Here is a 22,000-nt window from a genome sequence, read left to right as displayed (position 1 = left end):
GACGGCGTCGTCGCGAGTATGGCTGACCAGGTTTGGTATCATACAGGTCTCACCAGGGTGGCTGCTGAGGACCTTCTTGTGTCCAATGGGAAAGATGGAGCGTTCATGATTCGAGATAGTGACAGCTTTAGCAACACACTGGTGTTGTGTCTGATGTAAGTGAAAGATCGACCTGTTAATTCCTAACTTTTCAACAATAATTACAAGTTACATTTGCTCAGAAATGAAAATATCAATCATAATTTTGTACTTGTTGAAGAAAGTGCCTGTGAGCAAGTAGTGGTTCTGACACATCTGCACAGCAGCTTTTCAGTGGTCAATGTGTGAATTCACATGTCATGGGCCAACGGTTTCTTGCACATATGGCTTCAGGCATGGCTGGCGAATCATCCGCTGGCAGGAAGTCCCGTGTAGCGTGTTGCTTCCAAACAGGGATACGTCTGAGCTGATTTTATTTCGCACGTACCACATGCATCCTGAGTGTAGACTTCCAAAGCCATTCCTGGTCTTGTCGCTAGTTTGTTGATGGTACATGCAGGGGAGCCTGTGCGTACTGAAAACTGTTGATCAAGATGGTAGCCAAAATAGTTGCGAGTTATTATTTGACAAAGGGTATAAGAGTATAAGAGGGTATAAGGGTATAAGAGTATTCACTGTGTTGGATTTGTGAACACACCAGTTCCTTGAAGGTTATACGTTTGTCTCTATAATAAGAAGCACATTGATCTTTTCCAATGCCCCACTAGCCCGGGCTTATACTTGAATCTGTGCTTGTGTTGCAAACTGTGCTTATTATAACAACCCTTTATAGCATACGCGAACCAACACCTCTCCTGGAGAAAAAAGTCACACGTTCATGCTGTTGGACCTTCTGGAACTGCTGCTCATTTGTTGACAACACACATTGTTATGTTTGCTATTACTCGAGAGCAATGACCGCACAGGACACATGCAGTCATAACCATAGAAGTACATGTGCAGTTTTGGTAATGTGGACTAATACGTAAAAGTTTCCTCAGCGACGAACACGTTATAGCAGTTAGGAAAGAGGGCAAAATTCAGGCTCTTCGCCATATAAAGTGTCCACTAGTACCAGTATACTTTCATGCCTTCTTGTCGGATGAAATATAGGCAAAAAAGCAAAGGAACAAGGACAATGAATTACGTACAGGAGAGAGGTGATAGAATAGCGCAAAAAAGAGTAGCCGAACACAAAGCGGTAAAATGCGTGACATCAGTCGTCCATTGCTTATCATTTGTTTGAGCATCCTCGATGTCGTGCCGTGTTATCAGATAGTTGTTTTCCCATTTTGTCACATGCATGCGATGCTAAATTATTGCATTTTTTAGAAGCTGCTTAAATTCGCACAAAGAAACCTTATCTATACAAACAGCAGCAAATTATATTCACGCTTAGGCTGTCAGGTAGGTCTTCAACAACTTGCTATTTATCTTTTATTGTCGCACTACTTTTCATGCTTGTTAGGTTTCTTCACACAGCTGCACTTTTCTGTCCATCTGTTTGTGTGTATGGGGTTACACATTTTACCGTTGTTCTTTTTGGCTACTCTTCTTGGTGCTATTCGGTCACCTCTCTGCTGTACTTAATTCACTGTTCGTGTTCTTATGCTTTTTGCCTGTATTTTACCTGACGAGAAGCATGAAAGTATCCTGGTGGAGACTTTCAAAAATGCTGCTGCTGAAGAGCTTGGAGTTTATCTACTTCCTAAGTGTTAGCATACAACTACACGAGTTTTACAGCAGAAAATGCCGATTGTTTTGCTTTAAATAGCTTGTCCCAGAATTCATATTGCACATCGTGCTTTTAGCATGTGTGAATCCAAGCGTGGAAGTGGCAGGTGAATTTTCTTGTGTAGTGCATGTGCTCTGTCTCTTTGGTACTGTCCTGAAATTGAACTTTGCCATCTATGCTATTTTGTGTTAGGCGTTGTCTTAATTAAAAAATATGTGCTCTTGTTCTTGTGTTCAAATCTTTATTCTCACGATAGCCAGTGGCCGATAAGAGATGTTGTTGTTGTTTGAAATCTTTTATTCTCACGATGGCCTGTGGCCAATAAGAGATTTGTTGTTGTTGTTGTTGTTGTTGTTGTTGTTGTTGTTGTTGTTGTTGTTGTTGTTGTTGTTGTTGTTGTTGTTGTTGTTGTTGTTGTTGTTGTTGTTGTTGTTGTTGTTGTTGTTGTTGTTGTTGTTGTTGTTGTTGTTGTTGTTGTTGTTGTTGTTCAGGTACCAATCCCGTGTTCATCACTACCGCATTTACTTCAGAAATGCCAAGTATTCAGTGCAGGTTAGTTTGTCTGGTAGGATATGTCCTTCTTGGTCTTTAACCCTTTACTGGCAAGTGCATTTTGTATATGAAATCCATAACATTGAGAAGGATGCCAATAACTCACAACGAGGGCACATTTTGTATGTGCAAGTTATGTTTTCTTGAAAGTCTGGTACTACTTCTTGACCATGGAAAAAACTATTTTCACATACCACACACATACGCTGCTAAATTGGCACCTATACGTCTAAACACGGAAATTGTACATAGTGCAAATCGTCAGATTCCGACATTGACATGAAACTGCCAAAACAAGTCGACTTCGGAGCGGAAACCAACGCCATAGCCATCACAGACTTCAGTGGCCGTGCCTCGCTCGCAATTGAGAGCAGCATAACCCCCAGAATCGCTGTCCGATGGCTCCGTAATGTCGTGCGCAAGTCGCGACGCGCTGCCGTCACTCAGGTACGTAGAAAGTCGATGGCCTAAAATTCCGTCTCTGGGAGACTGTCGACACTGGGATCACTCTCCATGGCTTCCACACCATAAGCACCATCAGATTCTTCCAGTTACATCACGACGACATTGTCTTCAGCGGCTGGAGCTCCCGATATTTGCGTGAGAATTTGCTTGGCATGCGCTCCGCTCCGCAATTTGAAGTTCGCTTGCATCGGCGGCTGGAACGAAGTATTTATCTATCTGTCGTGGGTCCCAGAGCGAAGGTCTGCTAGGTCCTCATCGGAGAAGTCATCTGAGGACGAAAGGAACTCGCTGCGCAAGAGGAAATGCACCTGACGACGTTTTGACGGAGGCAGACGGCATTGTCGGCGCGCGTGTATTTCCGTAAGTTTTCGATCGCGCAGTTCTCAATGAAATTGAATGGGACACGTGTAGATCTTATCTATTCAGCTACGGATAGGATCATACCTAGGCTGTGTGAGGGCCACGGGAAATCCCCGTGGGCTGATGCTTCCTGTCATACCAGGCATGGTTTTCGTATGCATGTCGAATGCGTCGTTTACGACGCATTCAAGTATGGGGCTGCTGGTAAAGGGTTAACAGGGGCTATCGATTGTTTGTGTTCCGCAAAACGTAAAGCTTTTGTATTTTTCAGCGCCCATCCACCAACCTTTTCTGCGGGTAAATTGAATTTCAACATAATAGTGATTTTAATATTCGACCCCCGGCCGGCCCCATGCTGGCAATGGGACGTGTGCATCAATTTCCCGCCGTTCGGTTTTGTGGGGCAAGTCCACTACAACCGGCCGTACACACCTTGATACCAACTCTGCATAAAAGGTCATGAACTTTGTGAGGTCATACTCATAAATGTACTATAACGGGTTGTACCTGCCAAGTACTGTATAGCAGGAAATTTTTTGGACGGAAATATTTTCGGACCAAGCCGAATTTCGACCTTTCGTACGGATTTTATTATCGTACAGCGGTGTATGCTAGATGCACGTGTTTGCGTGCGGTACGCATGTATATAGTGTACATAACTTCACAGGAACAAATTTTAGTACGGAATTAATTTTAGTACGAAAGAGGCCGTGTACGAAATTGTACGAAAATAAATTCCGTCCGAAAATCTCCTGCTATACAGTATGGGGTACCTTGCCCCGCAAAAAGGTGACGGCCATCTTAGGGCATGTTCGATTGGTAAGGATCGGGATCCAGATCTCAGATCCGTCAGATCCTTCGTCAAGTCAACTGGACACTTTTTTGGGCCTTGACTGTTGCCATGTTGACGAAGTAATAAAAAGTCGTACTCACCGCGCCAGTTGTACAAAAAGTCAACAAGCTCTATCTCGATCCACGTGTGCGTACCACAATGTGTATGAAAACGATTTTTACTCGCCATATACACACAAAGGTCACATTTGGATCCGGTCAACCCTGCTCCCCGAGGTGGATTGACCGGATCCAAATCCGAAGGATCCGGATCCGGATTCGACCAATCGAAAGGGTGAGGATCCAGTGGATCCGGTGGATCGGGATCCCGATCCTACCAATCGAACATGGCCTTAGATGCATACCTCTCATTCTCCATCTCCATTAAATAATTATTTGCAAACAAAACTTCTAAAACCCACCCACTCATCTCGATATTGAATTGCTGAATGGCCACTGGCCACGTACAACAACAAAACTCAAAAGAATGATTGGAAGGATTGTACTGAAGGTGAAAGAATTGGAAGGAATCAGTGGTTGAAATACCACTTGACACTCAAATTTAATTTTCAAGTTCAATCTCCCCAAGTGTAGTGTTATCGTGATTTTAAGCCTGAAAGATTTTATTTGCCAGGCACCGAAAATGTGCCGCAGTGTTACCAGGCCCTAAACAGGGAAGACCTCTTTTGTGAAGCCTGAGTCCATAGAACTGAAGTGTTGCTGCAAAGAATATGAAATAAGCATAATCTTGACATTCCTGCGTCTTTCAAATAGTATTAAAATCGAAAGCAAGCTTTGTGAAGTGTTGCTGCATATGTAAAGTGCATTAACCCTTCACTAGCTGCCTATGTATGCTATGAATGGGATTTTCGGTTTTGTCATAAGTTGTGAGTAAATCATTACTCACCTCACCTAATACAAGCAATGGATGATTGCTTGCATGAATGCTTCAGGGTTCCTCTGTGCATGAGCCTTTGTACTTTGTTTGTATGGTTTTGGTATTTCAGACTGTGGCAGGTGTCAGTCAAGTGTACTGTGATACTTTGCAAGAGCTAGTTTCCTACTATGGCACACCCGGTGCTGGCCTTGTACATCACTTGCAGTATCCTATTCAGAAAGAAGTGGACAATGAGTCATCTGATGACAGCGGTCAGTCGATTTCCGACTCCTTTACTTTGTGTTTACAACTCTCTGTCTCCCCCCCCCCCTTCTCTCCTCTCTCTTCTCTCTCCTCTCTCTCTCTCTCTCTCTCTCTCTCTCTCTCTCTCTCTCTCTCTCTCTCTCTCTCTCTCTCTCTCTCTCTCTCTCTCTCTCTCTCTCTCTCTCTCTCTCTCTCTCTTTCTCTCTCTCTCTCTCTCTTTCTCTCTCTCTCTCTCTCTCTCTCTCTCTCTCTCTCTCTCTCTCTCTCTCTCTCTCTCTCTCTCTCTCTCTCTCTCTCTCTCTCTCTCTCTCTCTCTCTCTCTCTCTCTCTCTCTCTCTCTCTCTCTCTCTCTCTCTCTCCTCTCTCTCTCTCTCTCTCTCTCTCTCTCTCTCTCTCTCTCTCTCTCTCTCTCTCTCGTTCTGTCGATAACGAAGTAAGCCGTTTTTTTCTCCCCCGAGCGCTCAATGCAGTTGCAGAATTTCACATGGAATATAGTAGGGAGGTGCCAATTGTTATGTTGGCTTCTCTTTCTACCCTGTAGCTGTGTTAATTCAATTGTGTCTATTCTATTGCTTATTTTCCCGTGTACCTGTGTAGACACTGAAGATTCTGCTGGGCCCGTAATAAAGCGGGAATTCCCATGCATCTCAATCCTCTCACTCAGTTACCTCCGCTCACTCAGCCAGCTCTGCTAGCTCTGCTACCTCTGCTGGTAGTTTTCAGCCTGTGGGGGAACCGGATAGCGATTATGCTGATATTCCTAGCTTTGTACCCACCAAATCTGCCCGCAACATCTCTAAATTCCTGGAACACAACTTCAAGAGTGTCAAAACCAATGGGTGAGTGGCTAGTAGTCTACTGGCAGTGAGGCGTGGTTGAAAACAGGTGGAACGAAGTACTATTGTAGTCTACATTCAAGCCCACCTTTCAAGTGGCCACAGATTCCATGTCAATATGATGTACTCTTTATTGCTACTTTTCTGTTGTGCTTGTGTAGGTAGATAACCTACTTGCTCCTTCTCATTTTGTCTTTTGTGCAGTTTGTTGACTGTTGGTATGCATCTTACTTTGTTGTTCCAGAGTCGATGAAGCATTTGTTGGAAAGGTTATGTCGTACGTCACTGATGGGGCACTGAATGACTTAGAGTTTGTAATGTCTCGTGCTGATAAGCCATACTTGCTGCACAAGCTTATGATGGAGTCAGGCGTGAAGCATTTTCGTAAGTTCTATTGCGTGTGAATCTTTGTTTAGTCGCTACAAGTTCATTCCAGATGTATTAGCAAGAATTGTATGCATATTTTCCGTCCGTGTGACGGTTCTGTATTCCGTGTGTGTGTGTGAATGATGTAAAGGTTCTCTGTTTCGGTATGTAAGGTAATTTGATTTGTAAGTCGCCTTGTTTGACTGCGGCAAGTCTACGTGTTTGTTGACATTTCTACTTATTGTGTACTTTGTGGACTACAGGCAAGTTCAAAGTACAGTCGACAGCTGATGCTCCTTGCTGACTTCTTTGATCTTTGCAATGGTACTTCCGGTTCATCACAGTTTGACAGGGAGCTGCTTGAGGCACCGGTAAGAAACTATGCTCGCGGTAGACTTACCAAGTTAACATAGCAACTCTTGAGAGCACTCCAGCCTGTTGTGTGTCTCTTATTTTGGGCAAAGAGTTCCTTTGTTGTCTATGTTACAGAAATCAGCACTGGAATTGTCAGATGTTATGAAACGACTTTCGGCATGTCAGGAACTTCTGTCATCAATCGACGCTAAGGTACTGTAATTTACTAATATATATCCATTGTGTCACTTCTTTCATTCGATTTGGTTGTGACACCGATTCATTTGCTATTTGTTTGAAGCTTCAACTGGTCTGCACAGTCTATTCAACGTTGTTTGACAGCTGGTGGTGTCAGCATGTCTGAGTTACTAGCTGATCTTTTCAGCAGTGTTAGAATGCACACAAATGTGAGACCTGTTTCTTTACGGGATACTGTAGGTGGTACTCAATGGCATTGTATCAGAGTGTCTGTATGGCCATGGTGCAATGTATGGATGCTCTGTTGTGGCTTGTGTAAGAGTTTGTATCTATTGGCGGCACCATCTAACACCTGTTTTGAATAATTGCACGTATCAAGGTATTGGTGTTGCCCTTGGCATGTGAAGCTGCTGGAGCAGATTTATGATATTAAAAAATATTATGTAGTGTTAGGGGCCATCCGTAAATATAGATATTTATTTAGAAACGAAAACTAGTCGTTTAGGGGGTAGGGGGTTGAGCGCCTGTTCGTTTCTCGAAAAAATATCGATGCACAATTTGTATGTGTGGGCACGTCCAGAAAAGAAAAGAAAAAATATCGATCCTATGCATCATTTGTATGTGTTCGTTTCTGAGGGAGGGGGGTTGAAGAGAAACGACTAGTTTTCGTTTCTAAATAAATATCGGTATTTACGGATGGCCCCTTAGGAAATTAGAAAGTGCTAGTAACTTCATAGTTGCCAAGCAGGTCGATGTACATGTAGGATTCTCGTCAGTTACAGAAACCAACTTTCCAAGAAATGCATGACAGAATATTCTTGCAGGTACTTTCCTTTTTTCCCTGCTTGGAAGGCATTATCAAGTGTGGTGTACTGTAGCATGATAGTGGCTTGTCCCGTCTTTCTATCCGTGTACGTGTGTGCGCGTGTGTGCTTTTATTGTTTCAGGCTACTCATCTCATGACAACGGTAGCGCAGCAATACAATACACCTGCTGGTCCACAAAAGTCCCAGTCTACCTCATCCATAACTTCAGTCAAAGGATCTACAGTAGAGCAGGCTGTGCAGTCATTTGAGGTTAGTTTTTCTTTTCTTTTTTTTTGTATTGCTGTTTAGTTGCTATTTCTATTTTCTGTAGCACACTAGAAATGTCACTGTTACATCATCCACGCTCATTACCAGTCGTATGGAACCCTTTGTGGAAATGTGTCCAAGGAAATTGATTGGTGTTCAACCCTGGAAAATGTATTTGTTCAGGCTAGAACATATGGTCCAACAACTCTTTATTGTGTGTTGGAACCTTCACTGTTCTGGGCAATTACATGCTTGTATGTTTTCTTAGTCTCTCTCTCTCTCTCTCTCTCTCTCTCTCTCTCTCTCTCTCTCTCTCTCTCTCTCTCTCTCTCTCTCTCTCTCTCTCTCTCTCTCTCTCTCTCTCTCTCTCTCTCTCTCTCTCTCTCTCTCTCTCTCTCTCTCTCTCTCTCTCACTCTCTCTCACTCTCTCTCTCTCTCTCTCTCTCTCTCTCTCTCTCTCTCTCTCTCTCTCTCTCTCTCTCTCTCTCTCTCTCTCTCTCTCTCTCTCTCTTTCTCTCTCTCTGTGACATGTTTTGGTATGTTTCCATTAGCATGTGTAATAAAATTGGAAGGCTGCTCTTTTTGTGTGTGCGTACATGTACGTGTATGTGTACGTGTATATTCTTGTATGCATACATCATGTTTCTTTACAGACAAGAACAGATTATCAGTTCAAATCGAAGACTATTCTTACTGTCGATGTTGAAGCTGGCACTTTGACAATAACGCGTAGTGATAAAGACGCTTCTGTCTATTCCTGGAATCAGAGTAAGTACAAGTAGGTAATGTTTTGCTGGATTGTACGGTTACCAGAATAGGCGACGAGGAGACAATAACTTTATTAAGGCGATATATAGTATAAGCGAAGCGGACATTATGAAATGATCAATGAGAATACATGTATGTTAAAATTCATGTTCCTAATCGATTTTCTTGAGACCATCATCAGGGGAAATCGTCTCACAATAGAAGCTATGCATCGATTAGGAACATCAATTTTAACATACATGTATTCGCATTGATCATTTCGTAATGTCCGCTTCGCTTATACTATTTATCGCCTTAATAAAGTTACCAGAATGTTCTTGTGCACTGCCAGTGTAGTCACAGTGGTCTATTTGTGCCATGCCATCCAGGAGATAATTATGATCTGACAACTATAACAATGCACAGTCACCCAAGGAAAGAATTTAGTTCCACAAATACCTTATCGGTTTGTGCTAAAAGTGTCCTTGCCTCACCATAGGATGGAAGCAAGAACATGCTGGGACTTCAGGGATGAATTTTTCCGGTATCACATCGCAGTTTGCTACGCAAAATCGATCTACTGCTACTCAAAAATCACAGTGACACGCAGAAAACTGCGATACATACATAATAACACATACAGGCTATCCATGCTTTTTGTAGCTTACGCCACAATTGAGATTTTGCATAGCAAAAAACTGCTGTGGAAAAACCTGACAGTAAATTCATCCCTGGACTTAATGTAAAGCGATGGCAATCAAATGTAAACCAAAACACAGTTATTGTGGGTGTGGGCATTGACACAATACTTAGATCCAGCGTAAATGAGATTTTTCATACAGAATTTGCATTTTAAAAGCAAGCCAGTGTGGTATTGGGCGATAAAGGCTGCTGGTGAAAATGAGAGGTAGTGATTTCAGGAGGAAGGGGTGCTATCAGCTATTACCAGCTATTGTGCAGGCCAGGAGTAGCAAGATCAGCAGCACTGGGCCACAGGTGTGTAAGAAAGCCCAAAAAGTATTGCGTGGTAATCACACTGTGTGTACCTAGGTGCAATTATACTTAGCGCAGCAGCTCTGCTTGAACTAAAGTCCGAAAGCAAGAGCGGGGTGGTCAGAAAAGTAATATGCGTTCCTGTACTTCTGGAAATTGGCGAAGGACAGGAATGAGTTTTCAGTCACCGGCGGCAGAAATTTGTTCATCTGTGTTCCAGTATTACATGTTTGCGGCTGCATTGTGCTGCGAATCAAGAAACTGTCATGATAGACAACGTATTTAATGCTATGTATCCTTTTCCAGGTTGACCTAAAATTAAATATTTCCGGGGCAATTTCAATTACCTTTAGCTTTTCTACTAGAGTTGGTGTCATTTTACACCGCTCTCATTTTGATTACAACTTCTCATAATCAGACCCATGCTTTGGTTTCCTTTGATGTACAATGCAGTCGTTCAGATTATCAAATCAAGAAGTGCCAAGCAGAAGCTGGGTATTCGTGTTGAAGGCAAAGCGAGGAAAGATTTTGCCTTCAATGACAATAAGGTGCGAGGACCGTGTGGACTGTAGTGTGTGTGTGTGTGTGTGTGTGTGTGTGTGTGTGTGTGTGTTGCTATGTCTAACATAGCTGTTCGCTATCATCGCTTCCGCGATGGGCAGGTCTGAGGTCTGAGGTGTGTGTGCGTGTGTGTGTGTGTCTTAGGCCACGGGGTGGCTCTGGGTCCACCAGAGTCGCCCCTGGCGTGTTTCTGAATTTGCTGGGGCGAGGGTTCCGCGATGCGGTCGCCAGGGCAGTGTTTTTTCTGTCACGACCGTTGTCGTCCTCGTCTCTCCATTCGCGGTGGTGTAGCTGACCCCCGAATGGTTTCAAACTGCGAAGCTCGGAGTACAGTGGTGGCAGAGGCATGAGCTGTGAGTGGAGACGGTTGCTGGAGATGGATGGTGATGCAGGGAGAAGAGTTACGCTGCCTGACGACGAGTGGGAAATTGTTTGATCCTGCAATTTCAGTTCGAGCGCGGTGGACTTCTAGACGATGTGTCCTCATGGCTGTTTTTCAACGCTTGGCCTATCGCTGATATCCCTGCGTGGAATGTTCTTCCAGTGGAGTCCAGGTGGGACTTCGGGTGCCGACACTCCATCACCTGGTTGATTATTTCAGAACTGCAATAATACAGGTTCAAATAATTATTGTTTCCTTTTTTCTTGTCATCTCTCTTTTCTATACGTCGCACACCAGATGTACTACTATCGCTGTCTTTCTCCTGCTATCTCTCGCTGCTTGCTGTTTTTTGTTTTTGTTGCCACTGCCCCTCATCATACCCATGCTTGGGTGGAGGGCGGCGTGACCCGTTAGGGTAGCTGTCAATACAGTACAATACAGTGTGTGTGTGTGTGTGTGTGTGTGTGTGTGTGTGTGTGTGTGTGTGTGCGTGCGCGTGTGTGCGTACGGGGTGCGGGGGCGTGCATGTGTGTGTGCGTGCATACGGGGTGCTTGGGCGTGCATGTGTGCGTGTGTGTGCATGCGCGTGCATATTATCAAGAGTACATGAAAACCAGAGTGTGCAGCTTGGGGCCTTTTCTGCTATGGGTGTCTGTCACGGCGGAATTCCGTGATTACATCATATTTGGTGCAGATCTGAGGCGGGAAATGGCGTAGTGCGTACAACTGAGCTGCAGTTGTGCAGAAAGAGACCTGCTTGAATCCTGCTTGTACGCACTACATCACTAAAATGATGTAATCACGGAATTCCGCCGTGACAGCAACCCATCCGAGCTGCACACTCTGGTTTTCATGTACTCTTGATATTATGTTGTTGTCTTGTGTGTGTGGGGGGGGGGGGGGGGGGGGGCATGTAGACATGATTGTGCTCATGCGTATGCATGGACAAGACAAGCATGGGCCATGTCCTGTGTTCAGGTGCACTGTATGTTGTAACAGTGAACTGTGCTATCATACAAGTTGATGATTGTTAAGCAATCTTTTTTGTATTCTGTTTTCAGTTGCGTGTGTGTATACTTACGGTGCACATTTTCTTTGTGTTTGTTCCTCAGAGCCGCGAAGTGTTCTGCCAGCTCATGCAGCTCATACTCAAGCGTAATTCTCATGATCATGACGTCAGCAACATCAGTGTCTTTATCGGCTCATTCAACATGGGTGAGTACTACTAAGCATTGTGCACTGTAGTAAGGTTTTAAATCCCTGCATTGGCCGAGATAAATCCCGCTTCTCTTTACTCCCCACTCTCTCACCTAACATGGCCTTTTGCTCTCATACCGAACATTTTGAGCACCTAAAATTTCTCAAATTAGAGTAATTTTCGAATAGTTTTCGAAACATTCGGACGTGGAAATATTCGTTTATTGTGGGCCCATTCGAAGTTTGTTTGAATATTCGAACATTCGTCGCAGCCCTAGTATGTATGGTAATGTATGTAACCTTTTCTGCTTACATGTATCCTGTTCAGGTGATACTCCATGTCCCAACGATGTAACGAGTTGGATCAAGAGCCAGGGTCTTGGCAAGACATTGGACAAGTCTGTTAGCCACTATGCACACGACATGTATGTTATTGGTACACAAGAGAGTGGTACTATGGGAGAGAAAGATTGGAAATCCGTCCTCTACCAGTGCACAGGCCTCGAGATGAAAATGGTGAGTTTCACTGTAGATCCTAAGATGTGTGTGTGTGTGTGTGTGTGTGTGTGTGTGTGTGTGTGTGTGTGTGTGTGTGTGTGTGTGTGTGTGTGTGTGTGTGTGTGTGTGTGTGTGTGTGTGTGTGTGTGTGTGTGTGTGTGTGTGTGTGTGTGTGTGTGTGTGTGTGTGTGTGTGTGTGTGTGTGTGTGTGTGTGTGTGTGTGTGTGTGTGTGTGTGTGTGTGTGTGTGTGTGTGTGTGTGTGTGTGTGTGTGTGTGTGTGTGTGTGTGTGTGTGTGTGTGTGTGTGTGTGTGTGTGTGTGTGTGTGTGTGTGTGTGTGTGTGTGTGTGTGTGTGTGTGTGTGTGTGTGTGTGTGTGTGTGTGTGTGTGTGTGTGTGTGTGTGTGTGTGTGTGTGTGTGTGTGTGTGTGTGTGTGTGTGTGTGTGTGTGTGTGTGTGTGTGTGTGTGTGTGTGTGTGTGTGTGTGTGTGTGTGTGTGTGTGTGTGTGTGTGTGTGTGTGTGTGTGTGTGTGTGTGTGTGTGTGTGTGTGTGTGTGTGTGTGTGTGTGTGTGTGTGTGTGTGTGTGTGTGTGTGTGTGTGTGTGTGTGTGTGTGTGTGTGTGTGTGTGTGTGTGTGTGTGTGTGTGTGTGTGTGTGTGTGTGTGTGTGTGTGTGTGTGTGTGTGTGTGTGTGTGTGTGTGTGTGTGTGTGTGTGTGTGTGTGTTCCTGGGATTCACACACTGGACAGGACTCTCACCCATAGGATGTCCATTTTGGGGAGTCGCATGTCTCCTACCTGTTGTCGGTGACCAAACGAGCAGGAGGTGCCTTTTTACATTTTACATGGGTAGGCGGCGTCATAACCCTGATCGTACAGGGTTCAAGCCCGCGACCATTTGCCTTTGTGAGCAGCTGGCATACCGCTCCGTCACAAGGCGCCACAATTACGCGCGCACGCGTGTGTGTGTATGTGTGTGTGCGTGAGCGTGTGTGCGTGTGTGGTATCGCCCTGTTATCTCAATCTTAGTCATTTTCACCTGTACAGTCCATGAGGTCTGTAGCCTATTATCACTGATGACTAACCCAGTTTCTTTCAATTGCCTTTTTGTAATATATAGACATCTGCTGTTCTTCATCCCTGTTCCTTATTTGGTTACAGCTCTGCACCTATATCACGTACCCTGTGGCGTGCGACTAATGTCAGCATCGCGCCCCCATTTACTAGTATTAGAATACAGGCCACAGTTCCTGTTGAAGGGAATGCAGTAGCAGTATAATTATGTTCACATGTTTTATCCCTTGTCGCTACTCTTGTATGTGTCGTGCTACATGTTGCATACAGGTTGAGCAAACCTCACTGTGGGGTATCCGCCTGGTGATCATGGTCAAGGCTGAGCATTACAACAAGATCTCACACGTGCAAACATCGCAGGTCAGAACTGGTGTTGCCAACACACTTGGTAAGTGTGACCTCACTTTCTGATGCTGCGGCCGACAGCCGTAACCGACAGCACTGTGGCATGCAACCTTGTTTATGGGTCAGTGTGTCGTGCTCTGCATTCACTACATAACTTGCCTGTGCACATGCACTCGAAGCCCACAATTTCTCGTACCAGCACACCTGTTTCCCTTGATTCATTCGAGTACCGATGCAGTGATTTTTGGCTGCATGAGCTTCAGTTATGTTCAAAAGATGGTTTCAAACCCCAGTGAAAGTGTTGTGTTTGATTTTCCGCAGTGTCGTGCTCTGTATTCACTACATAACTTGCCTGTGCACATGCACTCGAAGCCCACAATTTCTCGTACCAGCACACCTGTTTCCCTTGATTCATTCGAGTACCGATGCAGTGATTTTTGGCTGCATGAGCTTCAGTTATGTTCAAAAGATGGTTTCAAACCCCAGTGAAAGTGTTGTGTTTGATTTTCCGCAGTGCCACCAGCTCATGCAAAAGAGATCACGGTTACATTCTCTTGGTTATGGACTCTTGAATTGTCTTGATGCTACCAACCAGTCTCTTTAGGATGAACACTAGTCGTCGGTCATATTAAGTATCAATACATTTTATTGAATTTTCAATAATGGGTGTTGTTTTTATCGAGCTATGAATTACACCCTATAGATATACTAGTACACTGATTTGTGCAATAGAGTCCTGTTGCTGGCTCTTCCTAACGAAAGTTTGCATCATCAATGTGCACTTCCTGATGCGATTCCTCTGCACTTGTACATGCTGGTTTATCTATGTAGTGGGCTGTGTAAACATTGTAGCTGGCTGCTATTCAGTACTCTTCTAAACTCTAATGTACTGTAGTGGGCTGCATGTGGAATTGGGGCCACTGTGTACATTGTTCTATATCCTGCTGCTGCTGCTGTGGCTGTTGCTGCTTGTGCAGGTAACAAAGGTGCAGTGGCAGTGTCACTTCATTTTGGAACCACGTCCATGTGTTTCATCTGCGCACATTTGACATCTGGAACAGAGAAATGTACCAGGTATGAGAGTTGGAGCAGAGGCGTTTAAAGTCAATCACTGCTGTTTCTTTCCATGCTTAGTGAGATTGTGCAGTACACAATGGTTGTGATTACTTGTACATCTGTTTCCTTGCCATGAACAGAAGTGGAGTTGCTTTTGTGACTACATGTACATTGGGGCATTGTATTTCTTATAGTCGTTACCTAGTCGTTACCCCCCCCCCCTCCCACCGCTAAGAGCTGCATCTGCGCCTTGATCCAAGAGGGTGGTGGCGTTCCTAAGGATGCGGAAAACTCGGCCTTTGGCCTAGTCTCACGCGAACCGTGAAATTTGTTTGCCACATCCGTTAGACTATGTTAGACTATGTTGGTAATTCCATGACCTGACTGGTGGTGTTCTCACATTCTTTGCATGTAGAAATTGTAACTCTGTGTTGCACATGCATGCTACTCTTGTGTGTGTATGTGATCACTGATTACGCACTGCATGTGACGATTGTTGTTGTCTTTGGTCACTGATTACGCATCGCATGTGATGATTGTTGTTGATGTGCAGGCGTAACAACAACTACCGTGACATTCTGCGTGGCCTGCAGTTAGGTCAGCGTAGTCTGCAGCAGTTTGATCTTACCAGTCAGTTTCATCATGTCTTCTGGCTTGGTGATCTCAACTACCGACTGCAGTGTGAAGATGAAGCAGGGGCCACTGTAAGTATCTACATAGTACAGTGACATAAGTAGTGTCACGACCATGGTGATGCTGATGGTGGTGGTCTGTGCTCTTGTACGGCCATGTGTTATATGCGAGATTTGTATACTTGTACTTGGATTTGTATGCGTATGTGTGTTAGTGCATGATACATGTTTTCCCATAAGCCCTGGTATGTTGAAGTTGAACTGTGACTGTCTGTCTGTGAGTAGTATTAGTAAGACATGTGTAAGATTTGCCTGTACGTGCACATGTAGTGAATGTTTTTGCTCTTGATGTGGTTGTTATTCTTGCTGGATGTAGGCAATCGTAAACCACATCAAGGAGAATAACCTGTCTGTGCTGCATGAGATGGATCAGTTGAAGAGAGAGAAAGAGAAGGGCAATGTGTTCTGCTCGTTCGGTAAGACAACTTATGCCCGCAGTAGATTTCTTGCAACTCGGCGCCGATTGTTAGGGGCATGTGTTCAGCCTGCTAATCTTCTCTTCCACTGTGTGCCGTGCTGCTGCTGCCTGTGGCAAGTTGCTGAAAACAAGCTAGTGGTCTTCTATTTTCTATTCTTCATATGGATCATGCCACACGGAGATGCATTTGTTGTGAGAAGGCTCTGTAGATGGTCAGCAATCTGTCTATTTTGAACACAAGTTAAGACAAAGAAGTTCTGAATAACGATTGCCATGTAAGCAAAAGCAATGCTTTTCCTGCTCTCTCTCTCTCTCTCTCTCTCTCTCTCTCTCTCTCTCTCTCTCTCTCTCTCTCTCTCTCTCTCTCTCTCTCTCTCTCTCTCTCTCTCTCTCTCTCTCTCTCTCTCTCTCTCTCTCTCTCTCTCTCTCTCTCTCTCTCTCTCTCTCTCTCTCTCTCTCTCTCTCTCTCTCTCTCTCTCTCTCTCTCTCTCTCTCTCTCTCTCTCTCTCTCTCTCTCTGCAATGTAGAGGAGGAAGCACTCGACTTCCCACCGACCTATCGCTATCAGAGAGGCAGTCGCCAAATCTACTCATGGCGTAAAGAAAAGAAGATGAGCGTAAGTGGTGTGCTGCTGCTGCTGCTGGAACTACAAATCAGCATGTTGCAGGAAGAGTTAGGAAATAACTATTAAAGCAGTTATTAGCGTTGCAAGAAGGAAACGATTGTTATCCCCTGGCCAGAATGTGCATAAGACATTTGCACACCCACAGTGTGCATATGCTGCACTTCCAGTTTATCTACTGTTATACTGTAAAACCGGAAAATTTTCATTGGAGATTTTATTTTCGGTAACTTCAGCACAGGTAATTTTTACCTAAAATAAAACGCGACCTAATATTCAACAATGCCATGCCACACAGTGTGCAATATGCATTTTTTGGATCTGGAAAGCTGGTTTACCGAAATTTTCACGCTACCGAACCGTTGATTTTGGGAAATACTGAAAATGTTACACCATCGAAAATTCCCGGTGTAACATTATGTTTGGAGTGTGTAGTGAGTGTTGGAAAGAACAGTTCAATTAACAATGCACCCTATTCATTAGTCGAGTGAGGAGTTGAATAGCAATACACCCTATTCATTAGTCGAGTGAGGAGTTGAATAACAATGCACCCTATTCATTAGTCGAGTGAGGAGTTGAATAGCAATGCACCCTATTCATTAGTCGAGTGAGGAGTTGAATAGCAATACACTGTAAGGGATTCCATATCAAGTGATTATCTTGTAAGACAGGTGTTGTGTTTGCTTGCTCCTCAAACCGTGTAGGTCCGAATCAATGTGCCGTCATGGTGTGATCGCGTACTGTGGAAGAGCTATCCAAGGACACATCTACAGAACACTTCTTATGGTAGGACACGCTATTATTTTTCTCTCTCTCTCTCTCTCTCTCTCTCTCTCTCTCTCTCTCTCTCTCTCTCTCTCTCTCTCTCTCTCTCTCTCTCTCTCTCTCTCTCTCTTGCACGCGAGCACACGTGTGCTCTGAAGGGGCGAGCACATCAGTTCAAAAGGCAAACCGTTATGTGATATTGTGCATCAGCCTTCCTGCTTTCAAGTTGTCTTTTGTATTGCTTGGTGCAAGTGTAGTTTGATGCGCACCTCTACTGCAGCATGTACCTAACTGTGATGTGTGCACTATTGGATTTTGTGTGGCTGGATTTGTGGACGTGGGCATGTGTTTATGCTGCAGGCTGCACATCGGACATCACAACCAGTGATCACTCTCCAGTGTTTGCTTCGTTCAATATTGGCATCTTGACTCAGTACACAGCTAAAGGTTAGCAGTGTTTGACTGCAGTTCAGTTTGATCCTCTACACTGTAGTGCTGTGGCGCAGGTCTCATGTCAAGGGTGTGCTGCATGTGCAGGGATTGTGAGCGTGGACCGGGTACTGCTTCAACAGCATCTTCTATGTGTCTTGCATGTAGCGGACATGATGTTCCAACCGTTGACCACTTTCGAGTGGGTCTGATCTACTAGTATTCACCTCCCACTGTGCTCTGTATCTGTATCTGTGCTCTGTATCTGTGCTCTGTATCTGTATCTGTGCTCTGTATCTGTATCTGTATCTGTGCTCTGTATCTGTGTGTGTATCTGTATCTGTGCTCTGTATCTGTGCCTGTGCTCTGTATCTGTGCCTTTATCTTTGGGAGTGGTCGTGGTTCAACGGATGTGTATAAGTCAGTGTAACTAAGGCCAAGTAAAATAAAATCCCAGTTTATCGTCCTTTTTTTCACAAAAATCGGGGAGGGAGGGCGGATTTTATTTTTATTTTTTATTTTTTGATGTGCTACCTAGTATAGTTCTTGGTAAACAATGACACATCATGTGCAACAATCTGCAACAGAATAGTGGTAGTGTATGGAATACACAATGCTATAACAGTTATATGTACATAAACAATTACATGCAAAATCTTTGGATCGACAGATTGTCACTCCACTCATAAGACACAAACCCCAATACTGTTTGGTTCACACAGACCACCAGATAAATGATAGAAAGCTGCAGAAGGGAAAGAACCAGTCAGGACAGTAACCAATAGTCAGTCATAAAGGGAACATGTTGGAATACAATTCACTTCTTCCCCTGAGGGACATGCGTGCGGGTACGCTTCTTCATGGCGCTCTTCCCAGACTCCTGGCAAGCACCACACACAGGATACGCATCGGCATTATTGACTAGACCCTCTCCTGAAGCGCAGTAGCAGCATACAGTGGGATACCCAGCAGAGTAGTACGGGATCTCAATAGGACTGTCACATGTGAGATTTCCCTTGACGTGCACGGAAGCCAGGGCACTGGTGACTTCGCAAGCTACATCCGTGAGATGACTGCCACAGGAGAAGCTCAGGGTCTCCAAGGCCGCGACCAGTTCCACACGTGCTGCTGACTTGACGCTCTGCTTGGCATACAGAACACGAGGCTTGCCACACTCGGAGCACCTGATGACCTCCTTGACATTCTTGGCATACTGGGCGCTGGGCGGGAATGGCATGCCATGACCACCAGAGGCTGACTGGCTTGCTGCAACCAGAGATGGCCTGTGCTTCTCCGATGTTGGTTCGCCATATACAGCATCAAAGCTCTTGTACCGCTCGCCATCAGGTACAGGGTCTGGGAGGTGATGCAGCTTCGAGAAGACATCCTCTGGCAGTCGCGGAGGCTTGCACACTGAGCATGCTGGTTTGCCACACTTCAGGATGGTGAAGGAGTAATGCCGGGCAATGCAGTGCTCTTCCAGGAATGTCAGAAGTACCTTGTTCTTTGAAATGGACTGCTTGGTGGTACTCTTGGTATCCAGTGACGGGTCGATGAGTTTGACGGTGTCACGAAAAGCCTCAACCTCCTCGTCCGTGGCAGCATGAAAGCACTGGAATGGTACACCCGTCAGGCGAAGGCGTTGGAACAGCGAGCAAATCAAGATCTTCATATCTTCCATTGCATCCAGCACTGCATCTTTCAGGCCAGGGGTCTTCACGGCAGCATTCCTGATGTCCTTCATGTTGTTGCAGCCTTTCAGTTGATTCTCGAAAGTGGTCTCATTCCGAACTACACCGACACCCTGCAAAGCGATGTTCAAGATTGACATGATGCGCTCCACCGGATTCTTCCAAGTGTTGTACGGGGGTGTTCGAACAGCACAGACATAATCTAGGTCGAGCTTGATGAACAGCGACAGGAGGGACAACTGCGTGGAGAGGTAGGTTGGACGATGGTCGGGCCCGCCATCGGTGTACATGCAGAGGATAGGTTTTACATCGCCTTTCTGCAGGATACTCAGGAGCTCGCAACCATGGCGCGATGGAGAGGAATGTTGAAATACACAGTCCTTCAAGCCCACGTGGACTGTTCCGCGATAGAAGGAGTCATCAATGGATTCTGGCACATCCACAATGAGATTCACGCTTGGTGTGAGATTGAACTTCGTGAAATCGTGGTCCGAAACTACCAGTTTTTCATTCAGCCCAACCAGAACCGGCTTGCCTCGATCTACTGTTGCCACAGGATGCCCAGGCTCTCCAACTTTGATTGTGTGCTTGTCATCTTGGCATACAAAGCACACATGATCACGAAACTGCATAGCAAATTCCCGTTCATAGCGAAACAGAGCGCTGGCGTAGTGGCAGTCAATGTGAGCTGTCCGGAACTGACGTGATTGAACCATGAATTTTACTTTGAGTTTGCCCGTGTAGTGGCGAGCTGTAGCCAATGCAGGATTTCTCGGCCAGAACTGATACCGGAGCCATTGCACTGACGGGATGGGTGTGTCTGGAGGGCAACACTTTTTGACCTCCTCGTGCATATCCCTGACGCTCAAGGCCTTGGCAAGGTGAGTAATGACAGTGTTGTCTTCTTCCACATTGTCATGCCGTCGGTCATCAACTGCAGTCTCCACGGAGCTCTCAATGTATTGCTGGCATTGCTCAAGAAAAGCAGTATATGACTCGGGCCTACCGCTGTTCACAGTGCGCAAATCCCAGATGAGGTCTGCATCCTCTGTTTCGAACATTTCTGCAATTCGTTTGTCCACTGCTGCTTGGTCTGCGTTTGTACTGGCACTCGCATCTCCCGTGAGCCTTCTGTACACCTCCCGCAGAAATGCAGGCTTGGTGTTCGTCACAGAGCCAAACAGATGGATGAATTCCCTTCGCATAATGCGAGTGTGGAATGTTGGCATGCAGGATTTGAGCTGTTGCTGGATGGCGGAATTCTTTTGCAGGAGCTCAGATTCCTCAGCACACTCTGGAATACGCCAGATGAAATGCACATGCGCCTTGCTGCCAGTGTACGAATACAGAACGCACTTGACGGGCACAACTATCCCCTCCAGGTACTCGTGTCTCCGGCGATGTTCAGTAGGACAATGGTCCTCAATCAGGATGTGTTCATAATCCTCAGCAGCAGATATAGCGGCGTGCAGACTTCTATATCTCGCACCCAGAGTTGGCTTCACGACTAGAGTCGCCCCAATCACCTTCAGCTCATCCACGTCAGTTCTCACGCAGGTACGCTTGGCTTCACTGGTGTAGACTGTATCCAGATGCGCTTTCAGGTACGCAGCATACTTGCGGAAGTTGTCAGCAAGTCTCAACACAGCTTCCCGGACACTTTTCCAGTGCTGGTGCTTCATGTAGGAGCAGCCAGCCAAGAAGAACAGGGATGACGACAACGCATCCAAATTCTGGCGGCACAGGTTCGACTGGTCCCGCTTTCTCCTTTTGCGATCTTCCGGCGTGTTGTACCCAACAAACTTCTCCAACAATGCAGGCACTGCACAACCTCGACTTGACAAGGTGTGGTGATTGCCATCGATATACCACAATGCATCACTGATTGTTCCTACGAAGTTCACACCAGCTGATCCAGCAAGCGCCTCTTCCCAGCCCAACTTGTTCTCCTCCAAGAACAGCAGAAGATCATTTTTCAGCACAGCTTTCTTGTTGACAGGGTTCCATTTCGGCGGAAGAGCACACTGCGTCTTCGACGCAGCCATCAACATAGCAAAAGCGTCACCAGGCGGAGTTCTCTCCTGTGTTGTCGCTGTCGCTGCCTGTTCAGGGCAAGCGATAACGAATTCCACGTATTGCCCAAGAGCGCTGACAGTCTCGCCTACTGGCGAATCTGGACTCACAGGGGTTTTGGAACCTTGCTTTGTGTCGCCAACACTAGCTTGGACACAAGAGACAACGTCGCTCTCCTCAAGGCGCTCCCCATGGTCCAACTCGCCAGCGCTGAACTGGGTGAAAATGTCCGAGAGAGTTGAAGACGCAGAGACAACACAGCCATACCAGGACTTCAGAACTTTCAACCCGCGACGGATTTGCAGCAAAACAAACGGCATGTCGCTTCTCAACAAAGTCGCAACTACGGAAAGAACGGAAAACTGTCGAGGTCTCGACAGGATGAAGACGGACTTTCGGCAGAAAGACGAAGCTGTGTTTTCAAGCCTTAGCCGACGTAAAAAATCAAGCTTTTTGGCAAAATTCTAGATTTAAAAAATAAAAATAAATTCCGGGCGGCCTCGAAAAATGGGGCGGGCGGGGACGATAAACT

General features: G+C 45.5%; 2 protein-coding genes across 2 annotated transcripts in view; both read left to right on the top strand.

Annotated features, from left to right (window-relative positions):
- LOC135809064 (SH2 domain-containing protein 1B-like) overlaps positions 1-6,330 on the top strand; it is a 7,142-nt gene extending 812 nt beyond the window's left edge. The window contains exons 2-6 of the mRNA XM_065322324.1: positions 1-155; positions 2,245-2,305; positions 4,969-5,110; positions 5,700-5,941; positions 6,183-6,330. Coding sequence (XP_065178396.1) covers positions 19-155; positions 2,245-2,305; positions 4,969-5,110; positions 5,700-5,797 — 438 coding nt within the window. The 5' untranslated portion in view covers positions 1-18 and the 3' untranslated portion in view covers positions 5,798-5,941; positions 6,183-6,330. The remainder of the gene's footprint in view (positions 156-2,244; positions 2,306-4,968; positions 5,111-5,699; positions 5,942-6,182) is intronic.
- Positions 6,211-22,000, top strand: part of LOC135810426 (phosphatidylinositol 3,4,5-trisphosphate 5-phosphatase 2-like) — a 37,087-nt gene continuing 21,297 nt past the window's right edge. Inside the window, exons 1-15 of the mRNA XM_065323920.1 lie at positions 6,211-6,322; positions 6,518-6,675; positions 6,794-6,871; positions 7,804-7,932; positions 8,583-8,697; positions 10,123-10,217; positions 11,725-11,827; positions 12,138-12,325; positions 13,648-13,765; positions 14,700-14,796; positions 15,332-15,482; positions 15,787-15,886; positions 16,416-16,504; positions 17,215-17,296; positions 17,636-17,722. Coding sequence (XP_065179992.1) covers positions 6,211-6,322; positions 6,518-6,675; positions 6,794-6,871; positions 7,804-7,932; positions 8,583-8,697; positions 10,123-10,217; positions 11,725-11,827; positions 12,138-12,325; positions 13,648-13,765; positions 14,700-14,796; positions 15,332-15,482; positions 15,787-15,886; positions 16,416-16,504; positions 17,215-17,296; positions 17,636-17,722 — 1,702 coding nt within the window. The remainder of the gene's footprint in view (positions 6,323-6,517; positions 6,676-6,793; positions 6,872-7,803; positions 7,933-8,582; positions 8,698-10,122; positions 10,218-11,724; positions 11,828-12,137; positions 12,326-13,647; positions 13,766-14,699; positions 14,797-15,331; positions 15,483-15,786; positions 15,887-16,415; positions 16,505-17,214; positions 17,297-17,635; positions 17,723-22,000) is intronic.

Source organism: Sycon ciliatum, chromosome 2 (genome assembly GCF_964019385.1).
Source record: "Sycon ciliatum chromosome 2, ocSycCili1.1, whole genome shotgun sequence".
Classification (NCBI taxonomy): domain Eukaryota; kingdom Metazoa; phylum Porifera; class Calcarea; order Leucosolenida; family Sycettidae; genus Sycon; species Sycon ciliatum.
This window is presented reverse-complemented; position numbering and strand designations above follow the sequence as displayed.